This window comes from Xyrauchen texanus, chromosome 26, assembly GCF_025860055.1.
Source record: "Xyrauchen texanus isolate HMW12.3.18 chromosome 26, RBS_HiC_50CHRs, whole genome shotgun sequence".
NCBI classification, from domain to species: Eukaryota; Metazoa; Chordata; class Actinopteri; order Cypriniformes; family Catostomidae; genus Xyrauchen; species Xyrauchen texanus.
This window is the reverse complement of record NC_068301.1, coordinates 19,058,105-19,084,272: the sequence shown is the minus strand read 5'-3', so window position 1 is coordinate 19,084,272 and position 26,168 is coordinate 19,058,105. Positions and strand designations below refer to the sequence as shown.

General features: G+C 36.6%; 1 protein-coding gene across 3 annotated transcripts in view; it reads left to right on the top strand.

The window, feature by feature from the left end:
* zmym4.1 (zinc finger MYM-type containing 4, tandem duplicate 1) overlaps nucleotides 1-17,033 on the top strand; it is a 40,984-nt gene extending 23,951 nt beyond the window's left edge. For all 3 annotated transcript variants that reach the window (XM_052092724.1, XM_052092723.1, XM_052092722.1), the window contains exons 14-27: nucleotides 4,709-4,877; nucleotides 4,949-5,101; nucleotides 5,635-5,672; nucleotides 5,924-6,065; nucleotides 6,146-6,252; nucleotides 6,904-7,075; nucleotides 11,006-11,209; nucleotides 11,323-11,432; nucleotides 11,609-11,762; nucleotides 12,783-12,934; nucleotides 13,063-13,177; nucleotides 13,735-13,974; nucleotides 14,302-14,428; nucleotides 16,269-17,033. In XM_052092724.1, coding sequence (XP_051948684.1) covers nucleotides 4,709-4,877; nucleotides 4,949-5,101; nucleotides 5,635-5,672; nucleotides 5,924-6,065; nucleotides 6,146-6,252; nucleotides 6,904-7,075; nucleotides 11,006-11,209; nucleotides 11,323-11,432; nucleotides 11,609-11,762; nucleotides 12,783-12,934; nucleotides 13,063-13,177; nucleotides 13,735-13,974; nucleotides 14,302-14,428; nucleotides 16,269-16,476 — 2,091 coding nt within the window. In that variant the 3' untranslated portion in view covers nucleotides 16,477-17,033. The remainder of the gene's footprint in view (nucleotides 1-4,708; nucleotides 4,878-4,948; nucleotides 5,102-5,634; nucleotides 5,673-5,923; nucleotides 6,066-6,145; nucleotides 6,253-6,903; nucleotides 7,076-11,005; nucleotides 11,210-11,322; nucleotides 11,433-11,608; nucleotides 11,763-12,782; nucleotides 12,935-13,062; nucleotides 13,178-13,734; nucleotides 13,975-14,301; nucleotides 14,429-16,268) is intronic.
* The last annotated feature ends 9,135 nt before the right edge of the window (nucleotides 17,034-26,168 follow it).

Genomic DNA, 26,168 nt, shown 5'->3' with positions numbered 1-26,168 from the left:
AAAGAAATAGTTCACACAAAATTGAATATTCATTAATGTCCAAGGATATAGGTTTGCAAATTTAACTATTATTTTGTTTTAGTTAAATTTTAATGCTGCATAAATATTTTTTATAGCTATTTTTAGTTATTTCATTTTAGTAAAGTTTTGTTTTTTTTAGTTTTTTTTTATCCATTTATAACACCAGAAAAATATTGTCTTGAACACTTTACAATAAGTATGTATTTGTTAACATTAAATACATTTGTTAACATGAACTAACAATGAACAACAGTTTCAGCACTTAATCTTAGTTAATGTTAATTACAACATAGACTAGCTTATTTTTTATAAATGTGTTAATATGTGGTATCTGTTAACATTATTTAATGGATTATGAACAACCATTAATTACAATGTACAATTGTCAATTTATAAATTAACCAAGATTTTAAAATCCTATAGCAAAATAGTTTTTTTGTTAATTCAAGATACCTAAAGTATTTAATAATGTTATCAAAAGGATCTAATTGTAAAGTATTATCTGCCTGTAATAACACTTGATCAAAATAATACCATAAAAGTATAGGTGTAAGTATAGTATTTTTTTCTATTTGTCAAATTCTCAATGCTGCATACTGCAGTACTTACTGACATGAATGAAATGTTATAAAGGTGCTATTGCTGATGCATTCAGCTGTAAATACACTTACATCTCTGCATTTATCAGCATGGCTCTTGTGTCAGATGGCTCGCACCAGAGAACAAGTATTTGTTTATTTGCCAAAGTTTACAAAGTTCATGGAATTAGATGTGTTCAGAAGTTTTCTTTGAGGTTCTACTAAACGAGGATCTTATTTTGTTCATGCTTTAATTTCTTCAGAGATGGCAGCATCATTATTTGCCGTCAGTGCTCTCGCATGCTGGTTTATTTGAGAATTGTCTGTCTGCATTCTGTAAGACTACTAAAATGCCTGGCAAACATTATGGAATCACCACACTTGGAGGATGTTCACCCAGCTTTTTTACTTTGTAGCAAATGAACGAATCACAGATATGAGGCAAAACAATTTTTGTTTAATAGCTGAACTTTCTGGCTTCGTGAAACATTCCTCAAACAAATTACATTTACATTATTTTAATTAATGGCATTTTTTTTATATGGAATCACTCAATGTTGAGTAAAAAATTATGGGATTACCTTGTAATTTGCATTTCTAAAACAAATACCAGCACAAGTCTAAAAATGCTAATTTTTCTGCAGTTATGAGTGCTTACAGACCTTAACAAGCTGTTGGACTTAGCTAATTGAAAGGAAACATGGCCCCAACAAGAGAATTGTCAATTGAAACAATGGAAAGGATTATAAAACTTAAAGGAAATCAAACACAGAGTGTGGCAAAAGTTGGTTGTTTCCAGTCAGCTGTGTCTAAAATTTGGTGCAAGTATAAACAAAATGGGAAGGTTATAAAAGGAAAACATACAGGTAGACCAAAGAAGACATCAAATCGTCATGATCAAAAACTCAAAGCAATATGCCTTGAAAATAGAAAATGCACAAAACAAATGGGCAGAAACGGGAGTCAATGTTTGTGACAGAACTGTAAAAAATCGGTTGAATGAAATTGGATTTACATATAGAAAAGCCAAACGAAAACCAGCACTAACATTTAAACAGAAGAAAACAAGGCTACAGTAGGCTAAAGAAAAGCAATCATGGAGTGTGGAAGATTGGATGAAAGTGATATTCAGTAGTGGATCACAAATCTACGTTAGCCAAGGTGATGATGCTGGAACTTTTGACTAATGCCATTCTAATGAAACATATAAAGATGACTGCCTGAAGAAAACAATAAAATTTTCCCAGTCATTTATTATATGGGGTTGCATGTCAGGTAAATGACCAGAGGAGGTGGCAATCATTACCTCAACAATCGATGTACATTGAAGGTTTGGACGCTTCCCATATTACATCGATAGAAAATAGGTTTTGTGATGAAGTCATTATTCAGGATAATAATGCATCTTGCCACAGTGCAAAGAGTGTTTAAGCTTTTCTTCAGGAAAGGCATATCAACTCAATGAAATGCAGTACGGATCTCAGTCCGATTGAAAATGTATGGTGGAAATTGATAAAATTGGTCCATGACAAGACTCCATCCATCTGTCAACCGCTATTTGAGAAAGTTGGAACCAGCTTGATGGAGAATATAGTTTTTCATTAATGTCTATGCCTCATAAGTCCTTTTGAGGCATAATAAGTCCATGCCTCAAAGAATTCAGGCCGTCATAAAAGCCAGAGTAGGAGCAACAAAGTACTAATTGGGATTTTTATTTTTTATTATTATTTATTTATTTTTAAGGTTTGTTGATGATTTCATAATTTAAAAAAAAAAAACAATTAAATAGTATAGTGTGACTGCTATTACAACGGCCAGATGAGACCCACCTATTTGACACAATCCATCTTTCTTGTAAATATTAGCCTATGGTCGTTATGGAGTGGTATTGGAGCAATGGAAATGCTGATGTCCTGACTTTAAGAAAGAATAAATTGCTCATCCGTTGTGGGCAAATTTCACCGTTTCGCTTCTATTCCACAACACTCCCGTAACTTGAGTCACGTTCTCTGATCGGGACAATTGGGACCACAGTCGGCTACGATGTATTTCGTACAGTCTGACATAACATCGCACAGTGTGACATGGTGATATCAGTGCTTTCATATCATACAGTCTGACAAGATACAATCGTAAAGGATTATTATAAATGGTACAGTGTGCACCTGCCTAAAGTGTGGTGGTTCCGTAATTTTTGTCAGGGGTTGTACAAGACACTCGCTACAAATTACGCCTCCTTACATTAGTTGAATGTCATATTTGTACACTTTGTTTGTTGTTTATTTGGAGTCCCTCAGCAACCCTAACCACGAAGATTAAAAACATGGAAAATTTCTACATTTTCTTTTTTTATATATTGCATATTAAAAGTTCTAATGAATACTATCATACCACCATATCACTAGGTGGCAACAGTGAGGAGAAATTTATTAAATGAAGAGAAGCTAGTGGTATGATACGCTAATAGGCTAACGGTTAGGTTGTGGGATAACTGGAGAAATATTTAATTTAACCATTTATATTTTTGGTTTAATATGTGTGACATATCATTTAAAAGTTTACATTTTTTTACATTTACACACCGTTAAGACAGCATGAATCATACAGTAATTGCATAGGATTTTAAGTCCTTTTAGCCAATAGAATCGTACTTGGAATAACCCAAATGAAACCATTATGATCCAAGGGGTGCGTTACTTGAAGTGGGTGTGTCATGAAGTGGTTGTTACTTGTGGTCTTGCGGGACGCAGACAGATACATAAACTCAGCAAAAAAAGAAACGTCCCTTTTCAGGACACTATTTTAAAGATAGTTTTAAAAATCCAAATAACTACAGATCATTATTGTAAAGGGTTTACACTATGTTTTCCATGCTTGTTCAATGAACCATAAACAGTTAATCAACATGCACCTGTGGAACGGTCGTTAAGACACCAACAGCTTACAGACGGTAGGCAATTAAGGTCATAGTTATTAAAACTTAGGGCACTAAACCGACCTTTCTTCTGACTCTGAAATGCACCAAAAGAAAGATGCCCAGAGTCCCTGCTCATCTGCGTGAACATGCCTTAGGCATGCTTCATGGAGGCATGAGGACTGTAGATGTGGCCTGGGCAATACATTACAATGTCCGCACTGAGATGCTTAAGTCAGTGCTACAGGGAGACAGGAAGTCCTCGCAGGCGCAGACTTTGTGTAACAACACCTGTGGGACAAGTACAGGATGGCAACAACAATTCCCCGGGATACACCAGGAACACAAAATCCCTCCATCAGTGCTCAGAATGTCTGCAATAGGCTGAGAGAGGCTGGACTGAGGGATTGTAGGCCTGTTAATTTTATTTTTAAGTCTTCTGAACTTTGTTCAGTTTGTGTCTTAGTTGTTGAATCTTTGTTCATACAAATATTTACACATGATAAGTTTTGCTGAAAATAAAAGCAGTTGAAATAGAGGACGTTTCTTTTTTTGCTGAGTTTATTTTGGTGTTGTACAGAAATGTGCATGCCTCTAAACATGTATGCAGGCGAACTGTGGTAGATTTGTTTTAAAGTGTCAATCAGATGTCTGCTCACCCATTTGTTTTGTTTGTATTATTAAAATCAGATCATCTAACAATTATTGACAATACAAAACTAGTCATTTTCTCCATGATTCTACTTAGTTTTTGTTCGTATTGTAGTGCCAGTTTCTAATTTAGTTTTTTTTTATATTTCGATTATTATTTTAGTTAACAACAAATATTTTTCACTGCTAGCTTTCGTCTTCGTAATCATTTTCATGAACTATAATAGCCTTGTAATGTAAATTATTTACTTGTCCTAATGTGGGTAATGTTGCACTAAACTGGAAATTTGAAAAATCTTAATGTGGCATTTTGCCACTTAATGAAGGTGAACAATGACTCTAGTTACAGGAGCGCTGTTAAGCTCCAAAGAACACCATAAAACCACTGCAAAAGTAATCAGTATGATTTAACATATGGGTTTAGAGCGATATTAGTTTGAGTTAATAATAAAACATTTTGGGGTGAACTATTCCTTTTAAAACATTATGCTGTGGGTGTGGCTCCCAACTAACAGTGAATTTTCATGCTGCACATCTCTGACAGGAAATAAAGTGCACAATGTGCAAGCAGGCCAAGAAGTTAACTGAGACTGTGAAATGGCTGGGTGAGATTAAGCATTTCTGCAGCCTGCAATGCCTGATGTTCTTCTGCAGTCTGCAGGGCACCACTGGGGCAGTCACCAAAGCTGCAAACAAACCTCTGCCCACACAGGGTATGTCATCATGAAAATCTTAAAAATGTGCTCCTACAGAGCTGTATCTTTTAATGTCATTCTTTCCACAGGGACAACTCCTGTACCATCTGTAGTGCCACAAAGTACAGTTAACCGTACATCACAGAGTACTAAGGAGGCCACACCGGTCATTGCCAATGTTATATCACTCTCAAGTGCACCTAATGGACAGCCAGGTGTTTTGGGAAACACTGTTCTCCAAGGTGACTAATCTCAGATTACAGGAATGCTCCATGATAAGCTCTATCGACAGCATCTGTGGAATGACTGTGGTTGTGGTGTAACAAGTTATTGGCCATTTATAAATAAAAGACAAGTCGTTCCATTTCGTCTCTCCCAAACTTCCTGTTTTAGTAGGAAATGTGTCAACACAGTAAAGAAAATTGCATTCGTAAGGTGATTTCATGGTGTCTTTAGAGAAAACCGCAATTTCATTCAATGGGTTTATTTTTACTAATTTACAAACTGAGGGACAAGCCGACAAACCGTGGAAGTCTATGTAGCAATTGTTTGCCCCATAGACTACCACTGTATGTAACTGGGTTTTTTTTTTTTGTTTGTTTGTTGCTAATTTCTACAAATTGAGGGGCAAGTCAAAATTGTCGATGATGTCAATAGAGCTTCCTTAAACATTTGAAGTCAGAACCTTTTTGTTAAACTGACCTGAATGCTTTAATACCATGCTTGTGATTTTAAAATCTGAGATGTTTTGTTTATTGTTGCTTGATTTCCTCAGGCTCTGTTCCAGCTGCTACTATAAAAGTTATAGGGCACGTAAGTTGGTCAGAAACATCTGTATTTACACCTACTGTCTAAAACTATGTCCACAGCTTTTGAATTTCATTAACTTTTTTCATAAAGGAAATAAGCTATTGTTCCGTTAAATCCTTGAAATGTGTATGATTGATATTTATAAAGAAGAAAATCTGATTCCTGTCATCTAGATTCAGATTATCTAGCAATAATTATGTATTGCTGGTTTAGCACAGTATGAGATTAGCTATTTCATTCTGTTGTGTTCTCAGGCCAGTACACAGACAGATGTTGTGAAGGCTCCTGTCCCGCCACCCCGAATCCTAAAAAACAAGGCCTTATTATGTAAACCCTTAAGCCAGAACAAAGGCACATCCTGTAAGCCCAATGCCTGTGATGCGGATACACAAACAGGTACTAACCGGTACTATTGCAGACATGTTTTTAGTAACCATTGCATATGTTGACACTCCGCTGTCTCTTTTGTCCTTCAGTAGGACCTGCCATGATGGTGCTGCCTGTACCGGTGCCGATTTATGTTCCAGTTCCCATGCATCTCTACTCCCAATACACTCCAAAACCTGTGGGATTACCGCTACCAGTGTGTATCTCTACTCTTTCTCATCATCTTTCATTCTTTTAAAGGACGAGTTCACCCAAACAATTTGTCAGCATTTACTCGCATTGATGATATTCCAAACCTGTATGACATTCCTCCGTGAAACACAAAAGGATATGTTTGGCAAAATGACAGCCTCAGTCACTATTTGATTGAATTCTCTCTTTTCCAGACAATGATAGTAAATTGTGACCGAGGCTGTCAGTCTATAACACTCTGCTGTATATCTTCTTTTTTGTTGTATGAAAGAATGTCATATGGGTTTGGAATGTCATGAGGTTGAGTAAATGATGACATAATTTACATTTTAGGTGAACTATTACTTCAATTATGTAGCTGATACATCTTGCCAATAGAAGATTGTATGTCCATGTTGTTGAAATTTATAAATCTCTTGATAAGCACATGTACATTAAAGGTGAAACAGTTCCTGCAAAAACTGAGCTGTACACCCATGCTTTTCCTATCAAGTTACTCTTGGTGAACTTAAGAGTCCAAGATCATTTGGTACTCAAAAATCACCTTTAAATCAAATGTAACACCATTACATTCTAAGTGTACACTTGTTTACTCTCTGGCTCATTATAGTTGTATAGTCTACGCAAGGTGTTATGTGGCTCTATCTCTGTTTAGGTACCAGTGCCCTTGTTCTTCCCCACTACACTAGACAGTGCTGAGCGCATTGTTGAGACCATTCAGGAAATCAAAGAAAAAATCCCAGATGACCCTCTGGAGGCAGACCTCATTATGATGGCTGAAATGGTGGCTGAAGACGCTGAGAGGGAGAAACCAGTCACATCTAGTGGTAATTGCTTTTTTTTTATTTATTTTTTTTATAAAAGGTCTGCCTGCAGCTAACCAATTAACTGATTTCATAGTTGATTATTTGTTTGATTTATCAGATTAAAATTATTCCTTTAAATTATCTTGCACGGTTTCAGAATTCCCATAGTTATGAAAACCTTAAAATATAAGTGAATTTTTTAATTTTCAGGCGGTTTTCTTCACTGAAGGGATCCAAACTACTAACCCTTAAAGCAAATTTTCCCTAAATGTTATGCAGTTTACTTATTGAAATCAATTGAAATGGGTAATTTAAGCTAAAACACTTAAAGCTTCAAATCAACTGTATACTCCTGGAACACCTGATATTGCTTTCTCACATTTTATAAGTTTCATGAGTTTGTATCCCTGAATTATATATTTTTTTTATTCAGGGTTTCCGCGGGGCATTTAAAAGCATTAAAAGTCATTAAATGATTTTGCGAAAATTAAGGCCTTAAATAGCATTAAAAAGCATTAAATGTTATTCCTACAGGCATTAAACATTTTAGATAGTTGTGGAAAAATGTTACTAATTTATTTTGAATATAGCCTTCACAATTAATAACTTTTGATTTGCTGTCACAAAATATGTACATTGGTGTGATAAACACGCAGATCCAGTTTGGTAATTGCCTCCGGCCGGTACAAAATTGACGTAATGCCGGATGTTTGGACAGCTGCGGGCTGGGACCTGGAGGAGTTAGTATAGAGAACGTAAATTTAGTAAAGTTGCAAATTCCAGCAAATTAGCTAGAAGACAAAGAATTTAGGACATGGTTGGTTACATGGTTGGTTGTCAACATGGAGCCGTTAAATCTCATATGCTGTCCGATGGCCACAAATCGGCTGTAAAAGGCACATGACCGACAAAGTAACATCTTCAGCAACTACTACTACCACCACAACTGCTGCTGTAGTGACCACCGCTTCCTACAGAGCCACTACCGAAGGAAAATCGATGGAACTTTGACCAGCGTTTGGTTCGAATGTGACGCTGCAGGTAGAGGTGCAGGCAGACGTTTCAGACACCAGAGCGTGCAGCACCACTCATACGCATCAAATGAAGGCATTTCTGAGTTGTTCCAGGGAATGTTTCCTGATTCGCAAATAGCCAAGTCTTTCACCTGTGGAAAGGACAAAACCAGCTATATTTTAAAATGTGGACTTGCCCCATACTTCAAAAATAAACTGATTTCTGCGATTTTAACAATGCAGGACAATTGTGAACTACTGGCTTCTGTAGCCTCAGCCAGGACCATATACAGGATCTACCTTGATGAAGAGAGAAGGAAGAGAGATGGTGCCATGCGTGGACTTAAGAGAAAAGCTTTGGAAGATGAGCTGGAAGAACTGAAAAAGAAAAGGGAGGTGTTGATGGAGATGTGCGCCAGCCTTCAGAATGATGTCGATCATCTAGCTGAGCAGGCCAAAAACAAATCTAACACACTCATGGCTCAAATGATTACAAAATCTAATACTATGAGGAGATACAAGGACAAATGCAATGAATCGAAAAATGTTGTCAGAGTTGGAACTAAAAGTGAGCGAACTAAGGCACATGGATTAATTCTCTTATTTACTCAAAGTTAAAACTGTGTAATTTCTGTAGCACTTGAATTTTGCATACATTCATTTCCAGCCTTAAAAAGTTCAGAGTTTTTCCTTCACTGTCCAGATTGATAGAATTTGTGGTTATTGTTGAAGGAGGTTACGTGTGTTCGATGGCGGTACAATTTACACAAACAGAAACATAATGGCTTTTTTTCCAGTCGTGGACTGATTTTTCAGTATGCCTATAGCATTCAATATCTAGTTGATTGGTACTATGTTAAATTAAATTTGACATAAATATAAATTGTTATATTTTAAGCTGTCTCCTGAGCCATTTCTAATCAGTTCAGAGTGATGCAGTTTATTTAAATTATGTAGATTGTCTCAAATATCCAAGATTATCATCATTGTCAGGTTGAATTGTTACAGTTGGGACATGGGCTTTTAAAAAATTTATTGTTTGTATGTATGTGTGTGTGTGTGTGTGTGTGTGTGTGTGTGTGTGATATATATATATATATATATATATATATATATATATATACAGTGAGGAAAATAAGTATTTGAACACCCTGCTATTTTGCAAGTTCTCCCACTTAGAAATCATGGAGGGGTCTGAAATTGTCATCGTAGGTGCATGTCCACTGTGAGAGACATAATCTAAAAAACAAATCCAGAAATCACAATGTATGATTTTTTAACTATTTATTTGTATGATACAGCTGCAAATAAGTATTTGAACACCTGAGAAAATCAATGTTAATATTTGGTACAGTAGCCTTTGTTTGCAATTACAGAGGTCAAACGTTTACTGTAGTTTTTCACCAGGTTTGCACACACTGCAGGAGGGATTTTGGCCCACTCCTCCACACAGATCTTCTCTAGATCAGTCAGGTTTCTGGGCTGTCGCTGAGAAACACGGAGTTTGAGCTCCCTCCAAAGATTCTCTATTGGGTTTAGGTCTGGAGACTGGCTAGGCCACGCCAGAACCTTGATATGCTTCTTACAGAGCCACTCCTTGGTTATCCTGGCTGTGTGCTTCGGGTCATTGTCATGTTGGAAGACCCAGCCTTGACCCATCTTCAATGCTCTAACTGAGGGAAGGAGGTTGTTCCCCAAAATCTCGCAATACATGGCCCCGGTCATCCTCTCCTTAATACAGTGCAGTCACCCTGTCCCATGTGCAGAAAAACACCCCCAAAGCATGATGCTACCACCCCCATGCTTCACAGTAGGGATGGTGTTCTTGGGATGGTACTCATCATTCTTCTTCCTCCAAACACGGTTAGTGGAATTATGACCAAAAAGTTCTATTTTGGTCTCATCTGACCACATGACTTTCTCCCATGACTCCTCTGGATCATCCAAATGGTCAATGGCAAACTTAAGACGGGCTTTGACATGTGCTGGTTTAAGCAGGGGAACCTTCCGTGCCATGCATGATTTCAAACCATGACGTCTTAGTGTATTACCAACAGTAACCTTGGAAACGGTGGTCCCAGCTCTTTTCAGGTCATAGACCAGCTCCTCCCGTGTAGTTCTGGGCTGATTTCTCACCTTTCTTAGGATCATTGAGACCCCACGAGGTGAGATCTTGCATGGAGCCCCAGTCCGAGGGAGATTGACAGTCATGTTTAGCTTCTTCCATTTTCTAATGATTGCTCCAACAGTGGACCTTTTTTCACCAAGCTGCTTGGCAATTTCCCCGTAGCCCTTTCCAGCCTTGTGGAGGTGTGCAATTTTGTCTCTAGTGTCTTTGGACAGCTCTTTGGTCTTGGCCATGTTAGTAGTTGGATTCTTACTGATTGTATGGGGTGGACAGGTGTCTTTATGCAGCTAACGACCTCAAACAGGTGCATCTAATTTAGGATAATAAATGGAGTGGAGGTGGACATTTTAAAGGCAGACTAACAGGTCTTTGAGGGTCAGAATTCTAGCTGATAGACAGGTGTTCAAATACTTATTTGCAGCTGTATCATACAAATAAATAGTTTAAAAATTAAACATTGTGATTTCTGGATTTTTTTTTTAGATTATGTCTCTCACAGTGGACATGCACCTACGACGACAATTTCAGACCCCTCCATGATTTCTAAGTGGGAGAACTTGCAAAATAGCAGGGTGTTCAAATACTTATTTTCCTCACTGTATATATGTATGTATATATATATATATATATATATATGTATGTATGTATATGTGTGTGTGTGTGTGTGTGTGTATTACTTTGGTCATGAAATACTTTGGTCATGAAATAAATTGGGATATCATGGGTAGAAGTAACATTATTTGCAAATGCTATTTTTTTTTTTATTATTGTTTTGGTCACATCTTTGAAGCCTCCTGATTTGTTATTCAGACCAGCCTGGAAACTTAATGGAGGACCTTGATTTTGAAGCCTTATCCAACAATCTTAGCTGGGAAGAGGATTCTGTCTCATCTGCCCAGACATGGGATCAAACCTCAGAGTTGGAGAAACCTACATCCAAAGAGGTCACAGTGACCCCCATCTCCACCCCAGCAGAAGAGCCCCAGAAGGACCTTGAGAACGATTTACCAATCGGTAAGAGGAGTCTGGACCCCTGCACCATTATGGTTAAAAAATGAAAACACACAATTGTTGTGGATTATCTTCCGTTGATTATGATTCATGGAAGTTTACCCTTTAAATTTCAGAGAGCATTGAACTTTCTAGACAGCCAACACAGCTGGACCTGGAGAGAACACATTCGGTCAAACAGAAAACTCGCAAGAGAGGCCGTGACCGCTTCCAAGAAAAGAAGCGGGTATGAACATCCATATCAGAATTATTCCTGACCTTGCACAACTAAAACTGCTTTTTGTAAACTCTGAGACATATTCTGAGACCATGTTTTTTTTTTCCCACCTTGTTTCATGTAGACATTGTTTACAGTTACTGGGAAGCTGGATGTCTGATTTTTGCATGTTTTGTTCTGTGTAGGTCCGTAAACATGCAGAACGGGGAGCAGCCACAACGGCTTCAGACACCCTCACTAACGTCTCAAAACTGCAACACGAGTATGGTGTCAGTGCCTGGAAAGACTGGGTGCGCTGGAGAAACACCCAACCCAACATGGAGACTCCCAAATTTGGCTGTGAGTTTTATATATATATATATATATATATATATATATATACATATATATATATATATATATATATACACATATATATACACACATACATACATACAGGTGAAACTCGAAAAATTAGAATATCTTGCAAAAGTTCATTAATTTCAGTAATTCAACTTAAAAGGTGAAACTAATATATTATATAGACTCATTACAAGCAAAGTAAGATATTTCAAGCCTTTATTTGATATAATTTTGATGATTATGGCTTACAGCTTATGAAAACCCCAAATTCAGAATCTCAGAAAATTAGAATATTGTGAATATTGTGTTTCCAGCAGGACTTGGCACCTGCCCACACTGCCAAAAGTACCAAAACCTGGTTCAATGACCATGGTATTACTGTGCTTGATTGGCCAGCAAACTTGCCAGACCTGAACCCCATAGAGAATCTATGGGGCATTGCCAAGAGAAAGATGAGAGACATGAGACCAAACAATGCAGAAGAGCTGAAGGCCGCTATTGAAGCATCTTGGTCTTCCATAACACCTCAGCAGTGCCACAGGCTGATAGCATCCATGCCACGCCGCATTGAGGCAGTAATTAATGCAAAAGGGGCCCAAACCAAGTACTGAGTACATATGCATGATTATACTTTTCAGAGGGCTGACATTTCTGTATTTAAAATCTTTTTTTTATTGATTTCATGTAATATTCTAATTTTCTGAGATTCTGAATTTGGGGTTTTCATAAGCTGTAAGCCATAATCATCAAAATTATATCAAATAAAGGCTTGAAATATCTTACTTTGCTTGTAATGAGTCTATATAATATATTAGTTTCACCTTTTAAGTTGAATTACTGAAATTAATGAACTTTTGCACGATATTCTAATTTTTCGAAGTTTCACCTGTGTGTGTGTGTGTGTGTGTATATATATATATATATATATATATATATAGATATATATATGTATGTTAGACTGCCACTTAAACATATAATTTAAGCCCTGTAAAATGCTTTTCCTCCTCATTCTCATAGCACGAAGCATGACACTCAAGGAGGACTTGTTGAAGTGCAGCACTGCTGAGCTCAGCTATGGCCTCCTCAAGTTCATCTCCGAAATCCGTCGACCCAATGGAGAGAAATACAGTCCTGATAGCATCTTTTATCTCTGCTTAGGCATTCAACAGGTAAAGCAAAAATCACAGACACTGTTGTTAATGTGTTACTTAATACTAGCTGAAGACTTTTTCCACTGGTCATGCTGCTTTTTTAATATGTTGTATAAAGCTTATTTCATTTGATACTTGTTGTGCAGTACCTGTTTGAGAATGAACGGATGGAGAACATCTTTGCAGATATCTTCTACAGCAAATTTTGCGTGGATATGACCAACATGCTCAAGGGGTGGAAACCAACTATTTTGCCTAGTGGTGAGTAATTTTAATAAATTAAAAGTATTTAACTGATTTTAAATTACACTACAATTGCTTTTCTCAAACAAAAACCAGTGCTTGCAAGGGAAGAAGTGCTTTAGGTAAGCTTTGGTCTGATATAAATGAAATGCTCTAACAGAGCAGCTTTGCCATTTGTAATGGCACACAGAACATCTCTTGTTTTCGGTCAACTATGCATGACAATCAACACCACATTTGCAGCCTAAGGAAGTTAGACCAGTTGAAATTTACTATGCAAATGTTAATAAGATGATCATTCTCGGTTACATTTTGAATGCTGAATATTCTATCAATGTCAATGGGAGATTTTCAAACTTTAGTTTTAAATTTCATGAAGTACAAAACCCTAAATAGAAGATTGTACCGTTAAGTACTTTTCAGGCTGAATTAATTGCAGAAGTTTAATACTTTGAGTTAATGGTTAACATCAAACCGTAAACAAGAGTGTTTGAGTAATATCAATACAGTTCTCCCTTTCAAATATTGTAATTGTTTGTTACTCTACAAGTAAGTGTGTGTCTGTGTGTGTTCAGGTTATGTTCATTCTCGCGTAGAGGAGGAGTATCTGTGGGACTGTAAGCAGCTGGGGGCGTTCTCACCCAGCGTCCTGCTCAACACGCTGCTCTATTTCTTCACCAAGTTTTTCAAATACAAGACAGTGGAGCAGCACCGCCGCCTCTCCTTCGGCCACGTCATACGCTGTTCTCGGAAAACGGGCAGCAACAAAGTAGCCTGCTTGCGTTTCTATCCGCCCAAAGATGATGCAAGCACAGGTCAGTGATTAGTCACACTTTGAATTAATGTCGCTATGTTCGTAATGGAATACTAGCTAACTACTTCCTGAATTCTACATGGTATGCATTGTATACTGCCTATTTAAAAAAAGTTGAAACGGTTGGCATTATTACATGATAATTTCAAACAGTAGAATATGTCATTGGTGTAACATGACCATCACGTTGCACGTTTGATTGATTCATGGAGTCAACCAGTTATCTTGGAGTGCCTACCAGTTATTTTGGAAATACAACCTTTTTTCCCCTACATACTATAATTGTTTGTCCTCGTTGTGTTGAGTTTTTATGTTTTGTTCAATGTAGATGGTGTCCCTGCAAAGAAGAGGAAGGAAGAGGATGAAGACATGGATAATATGCTGGAGATTAAGGAGAATTCGGAAAATCCGCTACGCTGTCCTCTAAGGCTGTATGAGTTCTATCTCTCAAAATGGTATGTCAGCAGAGTATTTCATGTCCTATAGATTCATAAATGTTTGCAATGTCACCAACAGCAGATACACATAATATTATATAAGTCCCAGTATACTGGCCTCTTATTAGATACTAAAGGTTTCATACTGTGTCAGAGGGTTATAGTTTTAAATTTAAAATTGTGTTTTCATTCTAAGATTTATTTATAATTTATATTAGTTTTCAGTGACATTTATTTAGTTTTAGTATTTTAGGGCTGCCAACGTTATGTTAATTGAGATCAAAACATATTTTTAACAGTGTAAAATTCTAATGTTTAATACCGTTTAGTTCAAACTAAAAGTTATGTCATTTTATAGGTATGAAAATGTATTTTATTTACTTTCAGTTTTTCCAGTTAGGTTTCCAACTAAGATATTTTTCCATTATCAAATGTTTTCATAAATTTTTGTTAGTAATAACAACTAGAACCTGACAGATATGATTGAGACAATACCGATTTTAGAGGGGGAAAATTCACAGATTACCTATATGTAGGCTAATATAGTTAATTTTTGAACTTGAATTAAAAACCTTTTCTATGTGGATTGTGCACCGATATGACTATGCAAATGTACTCCGAAGGTTGCTTAAATGTTTTTATCAAAGAATATTTGACCTTATTACACATTGTCAAACATTTCTAGAAAATAAATAATAAATATACAATAAATAGCTAAATAAACTATACTGTATGTTCAGTGTCAGTCAGTTGCTGACCATTTTAATAAAAAAAATGATAGCTAAATAAAAATCAGTACTGTATGTTTAGTGTCAGTCAATGGCTGACCATTTATATAAAGAATACATAAAAATTAAATAAATGGCTAAATTAACATCAGTAATACTGTTTAGTATCAGTCAATTAGGGGCAGGTTGTAAAACAAGTAGCATTTACGCCTGCCGAGGTGAGACAAACAGCGCCAGTGGTGTTGCATCATATTCTGCTTTACAAGTTCAGGAGAAAATTTCTACAGTGGAAAAACAGACTTTTAAATATTATATTTGACATAAATTACATAATTGCAATGTCTGGAATTGTTCTGTTGAAAGGGGGTACCAAACTGCAAATCCTGAACAAAACTGTTTGGTCAATATAAGTTTACACAGTAGCTTCCACTCAGCTGACAAGGTATGAAAGTAGCTATGTGGTTAGCTATAAGCTCATTATAACAGAGTAAAAGATGGACTTTATTTTCTTTTCCAGCATTGTGTCTCACCAACTAGGTAACAAATATGGTATGAAATCAACACTCAACAGACACAATCCACCATTGCATCATTATGTACCGAGCTGAAAAATTATGCTCTGTTTACCTTTCGATCTGCAACATTACTTACTGCACTGACAAACTATAGCTGGCTAACATAGCATACAGATGTGATAAACATGAGTGACATGGTTGTCATGGACAGGGTTAATGTTATATTGAAAAGGAAAAATTATGGGGTCATTGTTAAATAACCTTCCATTATGTATTTCACAAACCATTTAACAACTTACCGCAAAGACACCCTTTAACTCTGCACTGTCTGCAGAACCACCATCAGCTCAGATCTGTAAACAATGGAGTCAGAGCACGCTCTGCTGGACAAACAACATTATGACACCAACTCTAAATCACCCCAAGCATTGTTTTCTGCATTGTGTTCTGAAAAAAGTTTTTGTATCTGCGCATATTGGAAAGCATATACACCGATAAGTTGGTCAGGCACTAATAATAACACCAATATACATATCAACTCAGTCACAGTCTCTTGATTTAATTTGGCCTCTGATTACCCATTGAAGGTTTTATATTTTCTGTTGCTCTTTCTAGCTCACCCAGCGTGAGACAACGCACGACCCAGTTCTACTTGACCCCAGAACGCTCCTGCGTGCCCAACAGCCCCATGTGGTTCTCAACCACCTCTCTAAGTGACGAGGCTCTGGACAGCATGCTCACACGCATCCTTACAGTCAGAGAGCTGCATCTGGAGGAAGATAAATCACCCAGTCAGACAGATTCAGACAGTGGCTCAGACTGAGTGATAGTGCACATGAAAGTGGCTATTAAGTAATGGAGGTGTCTTGGGGGAAAGATTGTTCCTGGATGATCCTCTGTATAATTCCACATAGATGAGAACCTAAATTCCATCTTTTGATAAAGTAACTGTGGTTCTGATGGCTGAAAAGCAACTGATTTATCATTGTATTTTCCATATTCATTTAGCTGGTAGTTACAAGACTGTACAGTTTTTAGTAATCAAGTGTCAAAATTATTTGAAAAACGCTCAGTTGGATACTGAATTTCCTTCAATGCTACATTACATACAAATGATAGTGAGACACATTTTTTTATTCCATACTGAAACACTAAAGACATTGGCTTAATTCATAATTGGTCATTAAAGATGCTGGCTTGAGGATCTTGCCTTTGTTCATTTGGAGTAAAAAAAAAAAAAAAGTAATCATTTATGTGAAAAAAAAAATCAATTGTGTTTTTGTTGTTTGTTTTGCAGACATGTACACCAGAATTTTCTTAATTCATCTACTGCAGATAATTCTGAATTACTTTTTAATGGATAAAGACACAATAAAACAATCTGTGAATCATCTTTTTTATATATATATATATACATACATACACACACTGGCACATATTGGAAACAATGCTTTGGGCACATGCAATACTTAATTGTGCATGGTCCAAACTACAATTAAGTAGAAGTGCCCACACGAACACTAATTTACCTTTGCATATATCATAAATCAAAATTTCTCTACAATCCAATATTCTGTCAGAGAAGGCTTTATTTAGAAGAAATAAATACTCGGGACGAATGCAAAATAAGTATATTCTAAGAGCTATGCTTGTATGGTAGATCTAGATCTTTGATGGTTCAGTGCATGCTACATTTGTAAAACTGTCGCTATATAAAACTGATTTTTAAAATGGTAACATATGTGTGCAGTCCCCACCCCTTGGGAAATTGCATCCATTTTATAGTTATCTGGTTCACTTCTAATTCAAAAAATGAAAACAGTATTACATATGGATCTCAGCACATACCAAAAAGGTCAAATATTTGTGGTTCATATTCTAATAAATTTGAATTACGCATTTTAAAGGGATAGTTCGCCTATAAATGTTCATCCTTTTGTTGAAAAAACCTATATGTGGTAAATAAAAATGATACAATGAGTGTGTTTTTATGCGCATTCTCGCAGCGATTATGCTTAAAAAGCTGTCATGGTGTGGGCATGTAAACAGCAAATAGATTTATTTTATTGGTGAGAAGTCATAAATGGTTTAAAAGTAAATCGATCGACACTGATAGGTTTTTTACCATGATTTTGTGTTGCATGTAAACAGGGACGTGCACAGACATTTTGAGGGGCAGGGGCTCAAGTGGAAAAAAAAAGGGCACTTCTCATAATTACGTATTTTTTTTTACTTTTTTTAAACAAAAAAGTATATATATATTAACACTGACTTCCTTTTTAAAAAATTAATTTAAAAAGTTAATTTTATCTTCCTCAAACTCACGCAATAGTTTCATTTTCAAAAGATGTCTACAAAATAATCAGTTCACACAGAAACCATGGTCTCCTTAGTATTCACTAGGTGTATAGAGCAGCAAAGGAAACCATGCCACAATGTGCATGTTTTCTATGCTACTAGTTTCAAGTATATATTTAGAATAACCTAAATAACTGCATTAAGCAGAGGGGCGTGTTTTACTAATAATTTGAAACCAAGCATCAGAATACTGAATTGCCTGAATGTTTTAATCAAATACATAATATGTACATAATATATTATACAAAAATATAATATTATTATTGCTATGCATGTACACACACACACACATACACAAAAACTGATGGTGACATGGACTTAGTTTCACATTTGAGGGAGGACTGTATCATCATCATCAAATAAAACCTTCAAAATCCACATTTAGATGGAGTTTGTTTTAAACCTACTATCCTCCATCTGTTTGCATCTGTAGATTTCTTCTAAATTCACCAATTTAGATTTCTAAATTTCAGGGGGAAAGACTCTTGATGTATGTAAGTCATTAACTGGGGACGTTCTGTGATGATATGCTTTAATTATTTTGTTTATCCTATTTACCTGCATTGCCCTGTCAATTAGATGCAAATATGCGCATTTTAACTAGTTGACGCCTAATTTGCATATCATGATATAAACTGCAGTTTATCGATTGTGATGATGTTATTAGACACACACACTGTATTCACCTGTAGGGTCCCCATTTAGTACAGTAGAACTGTATAGCCATGATATATTTGCCTTAGCTAAACTGTAGCTAACTTATTACATTAGCTAGTAGCTCATGAGGCATGCATGCTAGCAAGACACAGGTTAACTATATTTGTCTTTGGCTAATCAGCAGTAAATTCGAGGCACTGGTACTTTAATCTTTTGTTCATCGCCACTCACCTCAACACAAGCCAAGAAAAACACTGCTGGGAGGGGTCGCTGCTGCTGCTGCTGCCTCGTGTGTGTGTGCGGGTTAATTATTAGGGCCCAAGCACAAAGTGCGTAGGACCCTATTGTTTTCGTTAGGATTATTATTATTATTATTATTATTATTATTATTATTATTATTATTTTATTTTTTATTTTTTTTACGACTTACGGGGCACTTTTGGGGCTCTTAACATGCTCAAAAACTCTTGAAACTTTGCACACGGGTCAGAACCTGCGGTCATTAGGGCCGGGCTGAAGCTGGTACCCGGGCGTGGCAGGGGCTCGACAGCGCCCCTGGAACAGGGTCCGAAAACTTGGTCTATAACTCAAACACGCTTGCATGTAATAATATGAAACTGGGTACACATATAGATCTCATCGTTTCATATATCCTTCATACTTTTACTTTTTACCCCAGACCAACAGGAAACCGTCTATTTAGGGTTGTTTGAAAACGCACGCAATGGAATTTGGAATACTCCTCCCAGAGAATTCCACCAATCGCCACCAAACTCGGTCAGCATGATGTCAAGACATTGAGCATGAAAAATTGCCGGCAGATTTTTGATATCTCTAACGGTTTGGCCGTGGCGAGGAAACGAAATGATGGCGAGAAACGAGAAACAGTCAGAGTGTTATAACTTCTGCATACATTAATTGATCTCGATGAAACTTCAGCGGTGTGTTCGCTGTAAGAGGCCGATCGCATGGATGTGACTATTGTGAGTCAAAGTTATAGCGCCACCAACTGGCAGAAGGAAGTGTGTCACTTTCAAAATGCTTTAAAATCACCCACTTATTGTTACACGATTTACTTCAAACTTTATGTGTATAATGTAAACACCGGCAGATGTAGACGTGTGAAAGGATTATTGATATCTTAAATACTGTTGTTGTGGCAGCTCTTCAAACTTGAATTTTCTTTTTTGATGCCTGGTGCAGGGGCTCAGTAGCGCCACCTTCAGACAAAAGTGGGGTATTGGTTTCATACTTTGACCTAGAGTCAGATATTTTGGTTTGAATGTGGAACACATTGCAAATGAACTTTGAAGCTCCAAAAAGCACACAAAGGAAGCATAAAAGCAAGGAAGTGTGTTATAACTTTTGCATATATTAACTGATCTCGATGAAACTTCAGCAGTGTGTCACATGGATGTGACTACTGTGAGTCAAAGTTATAGCGCCACCAACTGGCAGAAGGAAGTGTGTCACTTTCAAAATGCTTTGAAATCACCCCCTTATGTCTCAATTGAACAAACAGTTGATAAAGAAATCGGGTATCAATATATTGAATTATGAATTATTGCAGTGATCAACTTTAATGTCCGGTTAAGATGAAAATAAACTATTGCTCTGTCTAAGCCATTATCTTTCTGAAACACTTCACAAAAACTTACAGAAACTGATAACACAAACATGATGTTGGAAATATACACTTATCAGAATAGTTATATTAAACTTTAGTCTATTTCAGTTAAAGCCATTTCAGTTATAAAGCTGTCTCATGTAATTTCTCCTTTAATTCTATAATATAACCACTAGGTGGAGTTCTAAGCCTATTTTCTGTATTCTCGTTGTTTTAACGTATGAAGAAGACTTGTACATGTTGTTGAGAACGCAGTAAAGTGTGACGCATATTTCGTTCTGTGAGTTTTATGAGTACTCCGAGTCTTTATTAAAACCAACACATGAAACATATGTCTAAAGAAAGTAGGGATGGGCTGATCGATCCGAACGTATCAAAACGTCCGAGAATGATGATCAAATTTCAAAATGCTTTGAAATCACACTCTTATTTTTATTGTAAACCTGTGATAAAACATATATGCTTGTGTTTTACATTTTTAAGAAAACAAAAAAATGGCAGCAAACAACCACTTTTATAATTATTGTTTTGCGATCTTTGCGATTGATTTTCTTTCTGATTAATTTTCTGATAAATCTACCATTTGTTGTTGAAATGACGTAGTTCCAACGGGAGTGCGAAGTGGAGGGCGGGTCCACCTTCTTCATGTAGCCAATCAGATGAGCTAATCGCTAACTCTCGATTTACTCTTATCTGATTGGTTTAAAAACACGCCAGTCACCAGAACACATCTTTAACATAATTTGGCTCAGACCCGTTCTCGTTGCTGCAATGGTACTTTTAATAATGCACACATGCATGTTAAATAATACATAAATAAAAGAACAAATGAATAAATAAATGAATAAATAAACCATGATTACTTAAGGTTACAAATACACACACACACACACACTCCATCATTGCAATCTTGACATCGCAGCCTGTTCATTATATCCGCAATAAAATATAATAATAAAATAGTAAACCTAACATATAAAAATTACTCTGTTTAAATTAGGGCTGGGCGATAAAACGATCTCGATATGGCATCGCGATAATATTTATTTAGACTACGATGATAAACTTTTGACATGTTTACTCGATATGGATAGACCTAACAGCCTATTACAAAGCAGAAATAAACGGACAACAGCCAGTCAGAACGCAGATTTTGGCTTGTGCGTCTAAGTACACGCCCATTTGCTAGCGGAGCACTGTTTGAGCTACCGGCAGTGAAGAAAGTGAGTGTAAAGAAAAATGAGTGGAAACGACGAACTCGAACTATCTTCCAAAGCTGAGGAAATTGTTGACAAAAAAGGTAACAAGACGTCAATTATATGGAAGTGGTTTGGATATCTGAAAAGCGACGACGCGCAAATAAAGACGGTCTGCGAAATATGCCGTCGGTCGGTGATAACCAAGACGGGAAACACAAATAAAACCTTTTCGGTCACCTGAAAAGGTACCATCCCAGCGACCACACCGAGAGTATGAAAATGCGGGCCCATGTTAATGTTACTCCGTCCAAAAGTTTTGCAGACTAGTCTTTCTGGCAAAAAACCTATAATAGGGTAATTAGGGTTACATGAGCACTACCTAAATGGTGTAGCATATGACTGGTTTACAATGTTTACATTTTGCACTTTTTACTCAGATTGCTACCTCTAAAACATTTGAGATATTTAAAACCAGTACACAATTAATATTTTATTTATCTGACAGTTCAGTACTTAAATCTGCCAGGGACTTTGTGGTTCACTTGTTTACATTTGTTGTCTTGGTTGTACCTCTGCAAACATTTTGAAATGTTTGCTGCCCTGCCAAAGAAATTTGATGTGATAGTACTGTAGTCACAGCTTTTAGTTTGATATTTTATAATCAGTTACAAGGCAAGCTAACTTGCATTGTTTTGTCAAGGCAGATAAAGCATGTTTGCTAAAAGTAAAATGTTAACATTTAGATTTAAAGTTTATCAATATTCTTTTATAACAAAATATATTCTCAACCAATCCATGTTTGCACAGTTAAATGTTTGCATTGTTATTTATTTATGTTAATAAACTATATAGTTCAACTATTGAACCTTCTGGTTTCTTCAGGCATCATTATCAGTATACTTTTCAAACGGGCAGCATTATTAAATTATATATCGTAACAAATATCGATATCGATCAATATGGAAAAAAATATCGTGATAATATATTTTGCCATATCGCCCAGCCCTAGTTTAAATAGTCAGTAGTACAATTCGTATCATTCACAGTAAGCACCGCTCCACTGTGATGTTTCCAAGCATATTTTTGCGCATGTAAAGAGGATGATTTTCTACGTCGGTATTGGAGCGTGAGTAAAGTACAAAGCCTATAATAAAGAATAGTTTAGCATCCAAATACATCGCAAATGTAAAAACATTTTGATTGTAAAGAGAGCGTTTTTTTTATTCGTGTTCTGTTCTGAATATCATTCAATTTCAAGGATTTGTTGTGGAATGTTTTGAGAGTATCATCAAATAAGAATAATTCTCTCGTTTTAGTGATTCCCTAGTTATTTTTTTTATAATTCTAATCAGGTAAGGCAAGTAATATTCTCTGTGTCTTTATATAAATAAACCAAAACAAAAAGTTTGAGAACCGCTGCTTTATGGCACGTTTTGGATTGTGGTCAGCACAGAAAACAGCGCACGATTCTTAAATGGTTTGAAAGTTATATTGAAATGCTTACAAAGGAATGGATAAGAGGAATCGACATTTTTATTTAAAAACAAGTCATCTGAAACCTGACATCAAGTAAGGTGAGGAACAACGAATTTCACACACTTGGAAAATGCTTTTTATTTGAATGAGTGAATGTGGCTCTTAAAAGAGCCATTGTTGCTGCCCTTAAAAGGACATTTGTTGCTTCATCTTCTGAGTTCCACCTGCAGAGCTTCTCGGAGGTTGCTCGGCAGAAGCTGGTTTCCCTCTGGTCTCAGGTGGACTCCGTCTCTGCACAGATGGAACAAGCCGATGTTTCTGTGGTGAATGCAGCGCATCTGCCTCTCTGCCAAGAAGCCAGACATGGCGCCGTTGATCCACCGCCGGCTTCGTTCAATGCCATAGCCAGTCCTGCCAGTCTGTCCTCTCCAATTTAGACGGGGTAAAATGCCAGAAAACACCAGCCTGGTTCTGGGAAACATTTGTAAGACTTCGGTCAGGTCACTCTTTATTTCCCGAAGAAAATCGAGGCGGTTGCGGCCCACCCGACACAAACTGTTCCCTCCCAGGTGAATAATGAGAATATCTGGAGCTGTAGCTTTGGCCCTGAGAGAGCGCAGAGCTGGAAACAGCTGCTCCCAGAGTCTGCCTCCTCTGCCGTCCCAGGTGATCTCACACTGAAGACCGAGGTTTCCGTCCAGTTTCCGTTACGTTATTGCCCATCGTGCACAGCAACCCTAAAGGCACGGGGGTGGCGGTGCCTCCGGCTTGGGCCCGTCATCGCTGCTCGCAGCTTTAATTTAATTTTGCAATTGTTAATGAAAAGTTTTACTCCGCTTTTGGGTTGAATGATATGTAAAAAATATTTTAATGATAATCGCATTTAAATATAACATTTTTGCTTGATTGTTTTTGCTTTAAAAATTAAATAAATGTATTGAAACACAAACTTAAAATTTCTAAATTAAAATTGCACTTTAAACGAAACTAAAAAAGCAATTAAAATAACGAATTGATTAAAGAATCTTATATATAACCACCTCCCCAAATACAAACATTTACCATCTCCAACGACCCCATTGGCTATCATGCAAGTATCAGTCAACAACACCAGGTGAAAATGTACTAATAGCATACAAATTAAGAACTTAAGACAATTATAACTGTAAAGATAATTAGGCTATAGTAATCATCATAATAAATAAGCCTAACAAATTCCCTTCTGTTCCCAAAAAATGCTGAAAATGTGTGTTCTTAGAGCGTATTTGTATTGCGTTTGTTAATAGGCTACAGTTAATGCTGCCTAAAGAAAAGAAAATATAGATCTCAATTGTAGGTTCAAGGTGAATGTGTCTTGTATTACTTTGATTTAATAATTTTCGTCTTTTGTTTCTTTAATACAAAGATACCTGAATATATTACTGAACCTGCAGAGTTGCGTTCACAATGTGTAAGAGTGAACTGCTCTGTGGAAATAAAGCGAAACTCACAGTATACCTCACAAGATGATGGGAGATCATTTGCAGCATTCTTATAGATTACATTATTCTTGCAAACAGTTTTTGGTTGAATGAATCAGAGGAAAATGAGTGATAACTCTTTACATGCTTTTGCTCCATGAGACAGGGTCCCGTAGCACACCTCTGAACAAATAATCTGAATAAAAAACTCTGAATCAGACAGGAGCATTGACAGCTTTTCTTTTGTCTGTTCATAAAAATATAATAAAGTTTGTTTCTTCAAGTGCGTCTTTTTGACTAACAGAATTTCTTGTCATGTGTCACTCTGAGATTTCTTACAAATCACCCTCCTGTTGCGGATAGATGAGCAAAATTACTCCCACATGAAAATAAATTTGGACGAGAAGCTTGCAAACTGGATTGAGTTTCGTCACATTTTGCGGGTGGCTGGTGCTATATCACACCCTGGGTGCAAATAAAAATAATGAACATTCATAAAATCGCTAGTAGAAAATGCTCTTTAACAGCTAAGATCTAGTTATTGGACAACAAGACCCAGAACTCTATGCTTGTGCATGTCTAGGAGAAGCGCTTTCATTGCGCTCAGAGCTCACTGCGCACACATCAAATCAGACACGAAATCGGATGCAAATCGGCGGCTTTTCTTTCATCTGTTCTTCAAACTAAATCACGTTTTGTCAAACGCACATCTTTGTGTCTAATTCCTTGTAATAAAACACTCTGAGAAGTCTTACAGGTCGCCTTCCACAGTGGCTGGTACTAGAAAAATACTCCACATGAAAAATCTGCATTTGGCGGGTATTCATTTCAAACCTTGTTCACTAGAAGTAGCTATATGACAAATTCAGAAGAAAGGAAATAAAAACTGTCTTTGATTCCAAGCTTTGCATTTGCACCCACACTTTCTGTTGGAAAATGATCTCTAGAAAGCTTTAAACGTTCATGTGTTGGTGAATGGTGAGACACCCGGCAAGTCACTTGATTTTTAACAAAGAGCCATTTGGCCATAGCTTCCCGACCCCTGGTATAATGCCTAATAAAGTATAGTTTATAACCACAGGGCTGCTTTGTGTACAGGAGTTACCAGGGTAACAGCTATATTTCTGCTGCATAAGCGCCACCTACTGTCAGAGAGCGAATTAGCATTTTCATTCAGCCTGTCTGCCGTTTTTGTTAGATCAATGTGAAAATCTGACCGCATTTTTACACAGAATACTTCTAATTCTAATTCTAATAATCTAAACAATTTGGATAATAAGGTATCTAGAAGTATTCACAGTATTTTAAAGTGCCCTCAATAAAAATACAGTGCATGTTCATTAGAACAATTTGCTAATATATATATTGTATAACACATTACTGTTATACAATTCATATTAAAAAAATTTATGTAAAGATATGTATATAAATTCATAATTTCAGAGCAAAAAAAATAAATTTTATTTAAAAAATCAACCTCTATTTTTAGTACTGTGGCTTGACTCGACTTGAAACTCATCAGGATTTGACTTGACTTGCTTGAGGTGAGTCACTGACTTGACTTGCTTGATTTGTCTGCACTGCACTTTAGACTTGACTCGAGACTTGATGGTGAAGACTTGAGACTTGCTCCCACCTCTGGTAAACGGTTAGAATGAAATGAAAGAACGGTTAATGACATTCTTTTTTTGAAAGTGACATTATTAATGCTAAGACATTATTATGCTAAGAGTGGGTG